General features: G+C 40.6%; 1 protein-coding gene across 9 annotated transcripts in view; it reads right to left on the reverse strand.

The window, feature by feature from the left end:
* Positions 1-14,344, reverse strand: part of ENOX2 (ecto-NOX disulfide-thiol exchanger 2) — a 303,972-nt gene that overhangs the window by 61,751 nt on the left and 227,877 nt on the right. For 8 of the 9 annotated variants that reach the window (XM_049704374.1, XM_049704376.1, XM_049704372.1 and 5 more), the window contains 2 exons: positions 12,286-12,441; positions 3,782-3,988 (listed from right to left, as the gene is read on the reverse strand). In XM_049704374.1, the coding sequence (XP_049560331.1) occupies positions 3,782-3,988; positions 12,286-12,441 (363 nt within the window). The remainder of the gene's footprint in view (positions 1-3,781; positions 3,989-12,285; positions 12,442-14,344) is intronic. The other variant, XM_049704375.1, reaches the window with a different exon arrangement.

Below are 14,344 nucleotides of genomic sequence, written 5' to 3' on the forward strand. Positions count from 1 at the left end.
CCATACCCTTCAGTCCATTCTTTACCCAGAAGTGATATTTCTAAAATGTATATCAGATCACATCACCCTACTCCTTAAAATTCTTCAATGGCTTCCCATTGTATCCAGAATAATAACCTCATTACTACAGGCATAACTTGGAGATATTGTGGGTTCAGTTCCAGGCCACCATAATAAAGTGAATATCACAATAAAGTGAGTCACACATAGTTTTTGATTTCCCAGTGCCTATTGAAGTTATGTTTACACTGTACTGTAGTCTATGAAGTGTACAATAGCATGACATCTAAAAAATGTAAATACCTTAATTAAAAATACTTTATTGCTAAAAATGCTAACCTTCATTTGAGCCTTCAGTGAGTTGTAATCTTTTTTTTTTAATTTTTATTTTATATTGGAGTATAGCCGATTAACAATGCTGTGATAATTTCAGGTGCACAGCAAAGTGACTCAGCCATACTTATACATGTATCCATTCTCTGGATGGGGGAGTTTGGGGGAGAGTTGTAATCGTTTTGCTGGTGGAGGGTGTCACCTTGATGTTGATGGCTGCTGACTGACCAGGGTGGTGGTTGCTGAAGGTTGGGGTGGCTGTGGCAACTTCTTAAAATTTAAGACAACGATGAAGTTTACTGCATCAATTGATTCTTCCTTTCATGAACAATTCTCAGTAGCATGCAGGGCAGTTTGACAGCATTTTACCCACAGTAGAACTTCTTTCAAAATTGGAGTCAGCTAAGTTTAACAGCTAAGTTTGGGTAATATTCTAAATCTTCTGTTGTCATTTCAACAATCTTCATAGCATCTTTACCAGGAGTAGATTCCATCTCACGAAACCACTTTCTTTGCACAGCTTTAAGAAGCAACTCCTCACCTGTTAAAGTTTTATCATGAGATTGCAGCAATTCAGTCACATCTTCAGGCTCCACTTCTAATTCTAGTTCTCTTGCTATTTCCACTACATCTGCAATTACTTCCTCCACTGAAGTCTTGAGTCCCTCAAAGTCATCCATGAGGGTTAGAATCATGTTCTTCCAAACTCCTGTTAATGTTGATATTTTGACCTCTTCCCATGAATCACGAATGTTCTCAATGGCATCTAGAATGGTGAATCATTTTCAGAAGGTTTTCAATTGACTTTTCCAGATCCATCAGAGTAATCCCTATCTATGGTAGCTATAACCTTACGAAATGTATTTCTTAAATAATAAGACTTGAAATTTGAAATGACTCCTTGATCCATGGGCTACAGAATGGATGCTGTGTTAGCGGGCATGAAAACATTAACCTCCAGCAGAGCTCTTGGGTGACCAGGTGCATTGTCAATGAGCATTAATATTTTGAAAGGAATCTTTTTTTCCTGACCAGTCAGTCTCGGTAGTGGGCTTAAAATGTTCAGTGAACCATGTTGTTAAACAGATGTGCTGTCATCTAGGCTTTGTTGTTCCATTTATAGAGCATAAGAAGAGCAGAATTAGCATAATTCTTAAGGGCCCTAGGATTTTTAGAATGATAAATGAGCACTGGCTTCAACAGAAAGTCACCAGCTGTATTAGCTCCTAAAAAGAGTGTGCCTGTCCATTGAAGCTTTGAACCCAGGCATTGACTTCTCCTCTCTAGCTATGAAAGTCCCAGATGATATCTTCTTCCAATAGAAGGCTGTTTTATCTACAATGAAAATCTGTTGTGTAGTGTATCACCTTCATTAATGATCTTAGCTAGATCTTCTGGATAACTTGCTGTAGCTTCTACATCAGCACTTGCTGCTTCACCTTGCACTTTTATGTTATGGAGATGGCTTCTTTCCTTAAGCCACATGAACTAACATCTACTGGTTTCAAACTTTTCTTCTGCAGCTTCCTCACCTCTCTCAGCCTTCACAGAACTGAAGAGAGTTAGGACCTTGCTCTTGATTAGGCATTGGCTTAAGGGAATGTTGTGGCTGGTTTGATCTCCTATCCAGACAACTAAAACGTTCTCCATATGAGCAATAAGGCTGTTTCAGTTTTTTATCATTTGTGTGTTCACTGAACTAGCACTTTCAATTTCCTTCAAGAACTTTACATTTGCATTCACAAGTTGGCTAACTGTTTGGCATGAGAAGCCTAGCTTTTGGCCTATCTCAGCTTTAGACATGCCTTCCTCACTAAGCTTAATCATTTCTACCTTTTGATTGAAAGTGAGAGACTCTTCCTTTCACTTGAACACTTAGAGGCCATTGTAGGGTTATTAATTGGCTTAATTTCAATATTGTTGTGTCTCAGGGAATAGGGAGGCCCAAGGAGAGGGAGAGAGATGGAGGAGCGACCAGTTGGTGGAACAGTCAGAACACACACATTTATCAGTTAAGTTCACCATCTTAGATGGGTGCAATTTGTGGCACCCCAAAACAATGACAATAGTAATATCAAAGATTACAGATCACCATAATAAATATAATAATAATGAAAAAGTTAAAATTTCCCAGAATTACCAAAATGTGACACAGAGCCACGAAGTGACGAAATGCTGTTGGGAAAATGGCTTTGATAGACTTGCTCAATGCAGGGTTGCCACAAATCTTCAATTTGTAAAAAACACAATATCTGCAAAGCATAATAAGGCAAAGTGCAATAAAAAAGGTATGTCTGTATAGATTAAGGGACCAACATAATTTGGTACTGTTTACCTCTCAGACTTCATTTCCCTTCACTGCCTCTCTCTCATTTACTGTGCTCTAGTCATGCTTACCTTCTCTCCTCTGCTTGAACATGCCAAGTCCATGTTCATCTTAGGGTCTCTGACTTGTTCTTCCTTATTTTGGAATGCTTCTCCTACAGATGTTTGCATGGCAATCCCCTTCATATTGTTCAAATCTCAAATTCAAATGTTAGAGAATACTGGCTTTCCTAGCAACCCCAGGTATGTTAGCTGTTTTTATCTTCTTCATAGCATTTATTGGTACCTGATATTGTTTACATATATATCATATTTTGCCATCTTCAGAATGTAATATCCCTGATGGCAAGAATTTTGTATACCTCAGTCTTTGCCATATCCTCAGCAACCTAGCATTCTGATCATCAGTCAATAAATATTTGATAACTAACTGACTTCCATAGTTATTTTTGAGCATCTACTTTTGTACCAGGTTATGTGCTAGATGCTGGGGATTCAAAGTTAAATAAGACACAGTCTTTCCCCTAAGGAGTTCATTCTCTGTTGCAGGAGACAGAGGTAGAAAGAGACAGTTCTCATATGGTGTTACAGGTGTCATGCTAGGAGGAAGCACCAGGCATGGCAGAAGCACTGAGGAAGGGGTGCCCAAACCAGCCTGGGGCAGAGTGGGGAGAGAAGTCAGGGAAAGATTTCTAGAACAGGTTATGATTGAGCTGGAGCTTTAGGGTATGAAGATGTGTGTATGGTGGGTGGGGGTGGAAAAGGTAATTCTAGTCAGAGGAAAGGGCATAAAACACCATGGGCACATTCTGGGAACTAGAATTAGTTTAGTGTTAGGACATGGTATGTGAAGGAAGGATTGGGAGATAATGTTGAGAGGTAAAACAGATAATCAAGGCCTTTAACACTACAAGTAAGGAGTTTTGGAGTTATCCCATAGGCAATTGGGAACTACTTAAGAACTTTTAAAGGAATACATCAGGTAGTAACATGCATTTTCCATCTATGAAGGCAAGAGAGGTTGCCATTAAGCCCAAACTTTAGCTGCCACAGGTGCAAATACACTGATCCCCAATCTCTGTGCTGTGCCTGGTGGGCACAATCCTCATGACTAAACACCTACCAGAAAGATAAAGGGCTTTGTCCACCATGTACTCCTCAGCAAAGCGAATGTGACAAAAGTTTTTTTTGCTCTTCCGAATAGCAATGATCTCTCCACACTGCTCAAACACTTCCACGATGATCTGCTCTGTACCGTTTTCAGGCAGGCCGCCCACAAATACTGTTTTGCATCCTGGTGGTCGTTCTCGGGTTGCAGGAGGTGGAAGATCTAAGTGTAAGTGCAAAAGCATTTGAAATTAAAATGTTTGCTTAGGACAGACCTCTAAGAAACTTAACATGTCCCAGAGACAGCCCTACTGTCCCCATCAGACTTCTGCCTAAGAGTCCCAGAAGCATGTGGCCTCCAAGATGCTCATCTCTGCTCCATAGCAAATTGGTTGCCTGACGCTGAGAATTATTTTATTCAATGATTTGGTGATCGTGATGTATGTATACAGGATAAAGACTCAGACCCATCTGTCTCATCAACAGTTCTTTAATTTTGTTCTTTACTTTTGTTGTGACAACCCAGCTATGCCCAATTTTCAGTCATTTTTATTAAGAAGACAATTAGTGGAAAGAAATCCCACTTGGTTTAAACTTACTTTTGAGAATTCTTAGAACCAACGTCCTTGAGAGAAGGGTTTGTTTAATTCAGTTTGTAGTTATTGTATTCTCCCTGTTCATGCTTACAGAAAGAACTGTTTCAGGATTAATTTGATAGTGAAGGGGTGAACATTTACAAAAATATTTACAGCTATCAGAATAATGTGGTTGACAAAGTCAGCCAGAGTACAGATCATCCCTTTTAGGTTTTTTGTTTTTTGATACCAGTGAGCTCTTCCTCAGATTCTTTGCTGGAGAAGTGAGGTCCAGAGCCAATCATGCAGCATTTAGAGGGAAAGTAAACTCATCTGGGAAATCATTAAATAAAGTGAGATAAATTTGGCTGTAGGGTTATTAAAAACCTACTTAATGGGCTTCCCTGGTGGCACAGTGGTTGAGAGTCTGCCTGCCGATGCAGGGGATACGGGTTCGTGCCCTGGTCTGGGAAGATCCCACATGCCATGGAGTGGCTGGGCCCATGAGCCATGGCTGCCTAGCCTGCGCGTCCCGTTGCGGAGGCCACGGCAGTGAGAGGCCCACGTACCGCAAAAAAAAAAAAAACCCAAAAACCTACTTAATGAGATGATTCTCCTTCTGCTTAAAAAAATGTGCTTTCTACTCACTTATACATAAAGCCGGTTGTATCTGCCAGCTCCTTGTTGCTGTTTATATGTAGCAAAGCATTTCCCAAGCAAAATCCTACAGTTCATAGCCCAACAAAACAAAGCATGATGGTCAAGGGTTTTCTAGTGTTGGTTTTGTATCTGCAAGGATTTATTTTGTGTAATCCGTTCTTCCCATTCAGCTCTTAACAATAATTCTCCCAGCTCAAGATTTGGAGAGCTTGACAACCAGTGATTACAGCTCACATGCAAAACTAAATGAGTTTCACTTGTAGATTAGGCCAAGGCCCCCACCTGATTCTTATCCAAGTTGGCAAGCAGATGATTTGAGAGCTGCCTTGGCTATTAGCATCTTAAGCTTCCTCACTTTGCTTATTAGTGTTGGTCAGAATAATCAAGTTCTCATGATGCTCTCTTTCCCTCTATTTAGTCAGTAAGAGGGGTAGAGGGATTCAGGGAACCTACAAAATTTCTGTTAAAATTTTAAATGTCTGCAATTTCAAGAACTCACTGTATTGGTTTTTTATTCCATAGGAGAAGCTTAAAGGGAAAAGAAGATAACCTAGTGAGCAGGAATCTGAAATGTCTAACATTAGAGAGGTTATAGCTTTAGCCAAAAAGGGAAAAATGAGATCCAGAATCTCTTGAGACTTATACTTCTGAGTTTTTTAAGAACTGGAAAGGATTCTAGATATCACACTTCCAGTGATTCTCAACTCTGGTAGCACATTAGAATCAACTTGGGAGTCAAACAAACAATGCCTGGGTCTCACTCCAATGAGTCTGATTTTATTAGTCTGGGGTGCAGCATGTGCATCATTTTCTTAAAGTTCCTCAGGCAACTCTAATGTGTAGCTATAGTTGAAAACCACTGACTTGGCCTAAACTTATAATATTCTGAGGAAAAACCTTAGCTGAGTGAGGTTGGGTAACTTATTCAAGGTCAACAAATCAGATAGAAAGAGAAGGAAAATGAACTTGGAGCAGTTAAACCTGGACTTAAACCTTAATTACTCACTGTCTGTATGACCTTGGGAAAATTACATAACCTCTGAGAACTTTGTTTTTTCATCTTAAAATAGGGATACTATCCTCTACCTTACAAGGGTTATTGTAGGATAATTGATAATCTACTGCCTATATTGCATGTGGCATAATGCCTAGCATTTGATAGGTTCCCAATAAATTGTAGTTACTATAGTGTTATTATTATTTACTATTATAGAACTCAGGTTTCCTAATTACCACTCTGAGGCTTTCTAAAATCCTACTACAAGTCTGGAGTGGAGTGATAGCTAAGACCTGGATTTCTAAACCCTCAGCTCCTTGCTTTATCCAGATCTTTAGATAAGGCTGGGTTTGGGAAGGAATCACTCTTATTGGTAGAGAAACTGTTACAGAACTGAACTTGGGTCTGCTTCACACCCCACCCTCCCAGCAGTAAAACCAATCTACCAAAATCAGATTGTGCTGAAGGAAAGTACAGCATTTATTGCAGGCACCAAGCAAGGAGAATGGGCAGTTCATGCTCAAAAGACCTGAACTCCCTGATGGCTTTCATGGAAGGGTTTTTAAAGGCAACATTTGGGGTGAGGGTTGCAGGGTGTATGACTTTCTTCTGACTGGTTGGTAGTGAGGTAACAAGGTGGTGTTTCAGGAATCTTAATCATAAACCTTCTGGTTCCAACCAGTCTGGGGCATATTCCTTGCAGAGGAACTAGGACTCTGTTTTATTGTTGAATTATTGTTCAAGCTGTCTTGCTTAACTGCTTTTCCTTTGTTTCTGTATTCCTTCACTTCTCCAATTAGTAACTGCTTGTGCCTGCTCTTTGGCACTCAGGGAAGACCTAGGAGACAAAAATCTTTTCCTACAAACAAGAAACAGGGGACATGGAGGGCCTTTTGTACCCTGTAGGGCCCGTGGTGTCCTGCTCAGTTTCAGAATCTACAGCTGTGAAGACACACATGATTTTGACCATAGAACACAACCCGGCCACTGACTATATTAGGTAAAGAATTTTTAACAACATCTATTTAGTTAGAGCCATGTTTTCAAATCTAAGGCTTCAGAATAAAATCCTGCCTTAGAACCCTTCTGAAGTTTACTATTTAAATGAATTCGATAAAGAATCTTTTTATGAAGCAAATAATCACCTTTTTATATTATTTCAGTTAGCCTAGGTTTACCTTTAGGTCCGTTGAGAGACTCTAAGGAATGTCTGGTTACTGCTATAGTTATATGTAATACTGACAATACCAAGGCTCTTTCCCTTGATGAAACCATCACCCTATTTAGATGCTGTGATTATTCTGTGGTGACTGTCTGCTAAGTAAAGGCACATAAAAGCCACTAAGAGTAGTGTCAAGAATGCTGGGGATTTATTTATTTTCCTTGGGTAAATGTAGCATTTGCTGAGATTTAGGTGTATGCCACCAGCAAGGCAATGGGCTGTACTGTCTTCCTTAATGGATAGTACTTGTTCTTTAATTAACAGCTCAAAGTACTTCGTTGTCTGGGCCCGACTTTCTAATCCCACTGAAATACAGTGATATGGGCATAGCAATGGTGACTCCATAGGAGTTAATCCTATTAATCAGGTAATGTGCTAAGCTCCTGTAACACCCCAATCACCACTCCCGATGGAGAAGAAGAAACTTCCATGTAAAAAGATGCAAGATAACTGGGAGTATAAAGCACTCTAATCTCTGGTAATGGAAAAGGAGGGGCTTCTAGCAATTCTAATTACAACTAAGCACCTACTCTGGGGAACTGTGTTGGGGCAATCAGCATTAAGATCAAAGTCACTGCTCATCTTTGAGAAGTGAGGCAGGGAGCAGCATAGAGGCCCAATAAACCATTTACATCTTGCTTTTCAAAGGAGCATCACAGATCACTCAACTGGTTTGCCAGAATTTGCATACTGCAAAATCTTTGAGTTGATTTTATCAGAAAGCCCAAGATTGAAGGTCCCCTAGACAATCAGCAGGGGTCAGATATATTTTAATGTAATCCCAACTGATTGGAAGTAATCAGAAGGCCAGCGAATCTTTATTAATTCTCAATTTATCCATTTTCTCTAATTTTCTTTATAGAACCCAGCCCTAGGAGCCAAAATGAGTTCAGCCTGTTTTGGGATGGTAAAATGAAATGATTGCTCTTTTTCTGGCTCCTGGGTGCTTTCCCACATGCCTGCACACAGATAGCAGATGATATTCCACCATTTATTCCATGTTCACTGTTATTTCACAGTAGATGAAAAATGCAACCTCTCCATACAGAAGGTCTATCAGCTGAAGTGAAAAATCTTGACAGAATTGAGTTCTCTGGAGAGAGGGTGCTGTCCTCTTCTTATACCACCAACTGAGGACTGTTAATTGGGAATGCAGTTAATCTCTGATAGCCACCCTGTGAAAAAAAGTACCTGTGTTCCAAGGAGCTTTCTTTTGCCATATCTCTGACTCCTAGGAATCAGAGGATGTTGCTCCTAGGACAATTCACCATTTATCTTTAGGAGACTGGTGCACAGTCAGCTCCAGTCTAGTTTGATCTGTTGAATTTTTAGACCAGAACTGATTTTGCCTAGTCTAGATCAGAGAGGTTAAGTTACTTACCCAGGATTTCATGGCTATTTAGTATGGAGATCTGGGATATGAAACCAGGCCTATGTCACGTTGGGGCTCTTAATTATTATACCATACTGCCGGTTCCACTGAAGGCACAAAGCTCTACGGGCCACCTGCCAATTTGCTCTTGCTTTTCCTAATACATTTTGAGGGACTTTTGCCTAGGTGAATAATTATTGTGGTAACTACATTTTTAATATCAAGAATCATATTTTTAGAACTGGATGAAACGTTGGAGGTATCTAGGGTAATCTAACCCAATAGCCTCACTTTACAGACAAGGAAACTGAGACCTGGGGAGGTCATGCGACTAACCCAAGATCCCTCAGGTAGTTGGTGACAGAGCTGGGGGTAAAACACAATTCTCTCGACTTTTAATCTAGTAGTTTGTTCACTATAGTATAATGCTGTTTTTTGCACATTTGATGTAGATACACCTGGAAAAGTCTAGTGGTCAGTTGGCTATATGTGTCTGAAGCTCAGAAGAGAGCCATGGACTGAAAAAATAGATTTAGAAGTTGTCAGCATGTGGTGTAATTACCTCATGCTCTCTTGGTTTGATTTCTAGACCTCTGACTTCTCCTTTTGTATTCATCCATCCATCCCTCCATCACTCAAGAGATATTTATTGAACACGTACTATATATATCAGATACTTTTCTCAGTGCTGGGGATACATCAGTGAACAAAACAGACAAAACTTCCTGCTTTTGTGGAGTTTACATTCTATAAATTGCATAGTTTGTTAAAAGGTAATAAGTATTAAGTGAAAAATAGAGAGGGTAAGTAGGATTGGGAGTGCGGCACCGAGGGCTGAACTTTTAAATAGGTTGTCAGGGTTACTGAAGAGGAGACATTTGAGCAAAGACTTGAAGGAGGGAGGTGAGTTAGCCATGCAGATATTTAGGAGAAGAGTATTCTAGGCAGAGGAAAGAGCCAATACAAATGCCCTATGATGGAAGAGTGCCTGGTGTGTTCACAGAACAGCATGGAGGTCAGTATAACAGGAACAATGTGTGATGGAAAGGAGAGTGGTAAGAGACAAAGTCAAAGAGATAATGTGAGAGAGGGAGGACCTTCTTTGCCATTAAAGGTCTTTCTGTGCCATTCAAGACAGGAATAAAGACGCAGACCTACTAGAGAATGGACTTGTGGATACGAGGAGGGGGAAGGGTAAGCTGGGACAAAGTGAGAAAGTGGCATGGACATATATACACTACCAAATGTGAAATAGATAGCTAGTGGGAAGCAGCCGCATAGCACAGGGAGATCAGCTTGGTGCTTTGTGACCACCTAGAGGGGTGGGATAGGGAGGGTGGGAGGGAGGGAGATGCAAGAGGGAAGAGATATGGGGATATATGTATATATATAACTGATTCACTTTGTTATAAAGCAGAAACTAACACACCATTGTAAAGCAATTATACTCCAATAAAGATGTTTAAAAAAAAAAAGGTCTTTCTGTGCCATTAAACAGATTTTGGCCTTTATTTTGAGTAAAACAGGGAGGCATTAAAGGGTTTTGAATAGAGGAGGGACATAGTCTGACTTAGGTTTTAAAAAGGATCACTCTGCCTGCTCTCTTGAGAATACATTGTAGGGGGCAAGGGTGAAAGAGGAAGACCAATTAGAAGGCTATTGCAATAGTTCAGAAAATGTATTATGGGGGCATAAACTGGATCATAGCAGTAATTATCATGAAAATAGTAGAATTCTAGTTATATATTTTAAGGTAGACCTGACAGAGTTTTCTAACAGATTAAATATGGCGTGTGAGGGAAAGAGAGTAGGTAAGGATTACCCTTAAGTTTTGGCTGAGTAATTGAAAGGATGCAGTTGCCATTATCTGAGATGGAGAAGGATACTAGTGGAGAAGGTTTGGGGGTAAATATTAGGGGTTTTGTTCTGAACATATTAAACTTGAGATGTCTCTTTGACAGGTAAGTGGAGATATCAAATAAGCAGTAGGATATGAGTTTGGGGTTCAGAGACAAGCTCTTAGCTAAATATATAATTTAGAGTATCACTGGCATACTTTTTTTCAGCCATGAGATTGGATGAGCATATCAATGGTATGAGTACAGAGAAGAGGTCCAAGGATTGAGTCATGGGGCTCTCCAATGGTAAGAAGTCAGCGAGAACAGAAGGTTATCAGCAAAGGAGACTGAGAAGGAATGACCAGTGTGAGAAGGAAAACCAACAGTGTGGTATCCTGGAAGCCAAGTGAAAAAGTATATCAGTGAGTAAGGAGTAATCAACTGTGTCATACATGGCTGTTAGGTCAGTTACGAAGAGAAGTGAGAATTGACCACTGGATTTAGTATTGTGAGGTCATTAGTGTTCTTTTTTTTTTTAAAGGTATGAGAAAGTTTATAGCAACTAGTAACATAAAATAAATACATATTATAATGTGGTATCATTATTGTCTATCAATTTATCAAATATTTTAAAAGCATATTATGTAAATATAATTGTCATGGTCCTTATAAAAGACTGGTTTCCAGGTATGAATGAGAATACTTGTCTAACTAACTTTATTAGTGCTATAGACATTAGTGTTCTTAAGCAAGCATTTTGATAGAGGGGCGGGGCAAAAGCCCATATGAAGAAGATTTAAGAGAGAAGAGAAGAACTGGAAACAGTAAAGATTAAGTGCTTTAAGGACTTTTGCTGCTAAGGGGTGTATAGAAATGCAAATTCCCCTTCTCTCTTAAATTTTGAAATGTTAGAATTCCTTAGGGTGCCCTGCTTGGTCATCCTCCTTCTTGATCTATATAATCTCTCTGGTGGTCATTCTAACACCTTCAAATGACCTAATGTTTCAAGAAGGACGAAGGGGTCACTAGTTCTAAATATAGTAGAGAAATAAAGTAATTTAAGGACTAAAAAGTATCCATTGGATTTAGCCCCTAATACTTTATTGGAAATGCATTAGAACGATGAAAGATTAACTACCGTTTTAATTTCAGTACCTTCCACAGGGAAGTGTTTGGGAGACGGCAAGCTTGGAGTTGGGCTGGAGAGGTGACAAGGACCTGGATGAAATGTTAGGTGGGAGAGAGGGGAAGGAATTGATGGTAAAGATACTTTCTAATGAAGAAACAAGACAGAAGCAGATCAGATGGGTGCATAAAGAGACTGTGAGAGTCCCTAAATCACATGACCTTATTGCTGAGAGGCCACCGAGTGCAAGAGAATATACCAGAGACAGGCAGGAGTAAGTACTGGGGTTTATAATCAAGGCTTCATCAGACACAGTTGGTGGGCTCTGGAGAAGATAAGTCAACATACCAAATTCCTACTCTTCCCATAGCACTTGCTCTTTCCATTCACCTTTACAAAGTCTTGGGGCTGTTAACAAAAATGGCACTTTTGCCACGCTCTCAGCAGAGAACTAAGGGAGGCTTATCCGTTAGTGTTTTCCCCACCCAAATAACCTGAGCCCCCTTTCAACAAAATTCAAGTTCTAAAAAGGAACTACAACACTAGTTTACTTTAAGCTGTGTCAGGAATGTTATATTTTGAATTCAATTCCAAAGCCAGGTTCCTTCCCAGAAGCCACCACTTTACAGGCACTAATTGCCCTGACAGCATTCTTAACACAAAAACAAATAACCAAGGGACTGAGACACCAAAACATTGTGACTTGTGTGGAGAGAAAGCAGAATATTACTTGGATTTGGAGGGAAGAGTGTGCAGCTTTTACAGTGTATGATCTCTTTTACTACTGGCATATCTGGTGGAATTGGAGGAGGTACTATTCCCAGGCCAGGCATCATTGGAGTTATTGGTGGAATTCCAGTCATCATTCCAAGAGCAGGATCAAAGTCTTAAAAAGGAGAGGAAAGAGAGAACAATAAATTACACCAGGCAAGATCAAGTAGAGGCAGAATGCTACCTTATAAGCTTCAAACCAAAGGTCTTTCTAAGACCGAGGCAAAATATTTAAGAAAACATGTTATTAGCATTACCAGGTCTTAAATATCGTAATTGTGCATTTTTCTTTTGGGCTAGGCCTGTTTGTTTTTGTTTGCCCAGTGCCTGTTTTTCTCTACCTCTCATTTTGACATCCAAGGCCCTTTGTAATATGACCGCGCCTTGTCCATTGATCTTTCCTTCCACTACTTTCCAACACACACCCTCTGCTCCATTCAGACAAGGTTTCTTGCTGTCCCTTGTAACACTTCCTGTCTTTTTGCAGTATAGCATGGTGTTAAGAGCATACAGTTTTGGGGTTCAGGAATACCTGGGTCCTAGTTCTACCATTTGATTAGCAGGATGAATCTTTTGAACCTCCGTTTTGTCATTTGCAAACCGGGGTTAATTCCGCCTACTTTTATAGGGAGCTATGAGGAATAAACAAAATGATGAATGAAATGTGCCTAGCATAATGCATAGCACAAAAAAGCTCAATAAATAACTATTCTCTGTGCCTTTGTTCCTGTTGTTCTCCCTGTCTGCCTGGAGTCATTCAAGCCTCCCCAAATTCTCCCCATGCTTCAAGGCCTGGCTTAAAGTCCCACCTTTCCAGATAATACTGGTTCATTCTTATCTCTTTATCTAAAAACTGTTCTACACCCGTTGCCACCGAATTTTATTTTGCATCATCTTTTGTTTCATTCAGGGGTGCTTCTAGGATGTGTGGGAGCTCCCCAAACATACTTTGTGGGGCTTGTCTAGATACACAATTGATTCACCACAAATCAGCATCAATACTATTCTGGTAGCCCATTCGATACCATGAAAGAAATACCATACCATATAGCCGGAGTGATTTACTTGCCAGGATACTCTCCTGGAACCAAGACTCTGGGAGGACTCCACAGGCACAAGTTCTGAAGCTTCTTGGGGGCATTTACTTGAGTCTACATGTCGGGTAAAGGATTGAAGAGTGCCTCAAAGGGAGAAATGGGGACTGAGGTCCACATAGGTTCAATTTGAGATTGGGGCTCCTTGCTTAGATGACACTGCAGGCCTTTGTGAATCCCAGGCACTGGAGGGGAACCTAGAAAATGTTGAGAAAGCTGCTTCTTGCCATCAAGACCCACAGAGGAGCTGCTCTGGACTTGGGGCACCTACCCCGATGGCACTATCTACCTGGCCAGTCCTCAGCTCTGGAGAGGGACTTAGAAAATATCTGGACAGTCATTCCAAAGCTCGGGGTCCCCTGATGTGAGGGCCCACGGCAGGGGCCCCGCTTACCTGGGTCTAAAGGCGGTACTGATTTCATTGTTTAAATTTTGTCTCTATAACAAAATGCATGTTCTTTGAGAGAACCTCTCACCCCTGCCCTCTGTTATAGAATGCACAGTGTATTGCAAACAAAGAAAATATTGCATAAGGAGTTCTGATAATGTAGGGGTAGTCATGGTAGCAGTAGCAGGTCCTACTCCCCCAGACTTTACCCTGCTCACCACTCAGGCCCAAGGGACAGTGCCTTTAAGTATGTCCTCAAGGTGGCTCTGACCCCCCCTGGGTGGTTCTCTAAGATGTTGAAGGAGGTGTATCTAAATAGTGGGAAGAACCTGTGGTTCATACAGAAGCAGGACTTCAAGTACGATAGGCCCAGAAGGAGGGAGTCTTGTGACTGGGCAGATAGGCAGGTGGGTGGCACATGAGCACCTCCCATTGCAAGCCAGTCCAAGAGAGCTAGGGCATTCCGCATCCTCCCACATGCCTGTCATGCTGAGATGCCAAGACCTTGAACATGTTTAGGAAGAAAGAATTTTCTT

The sequence above is a fragment of the Orcinus orca genome, chromosome X, assembly GCF_937001465.1.
Source record: "Orcinus orca chromosome X, mOrcOrc1.1, whole genome shotgun sequence".
Lineage (NCBI taxonomy): Eukaryota > Metazoa > Chordata > Mammalia > Artiodactyla > Delphinidae > Orcinus > Orcinus orca.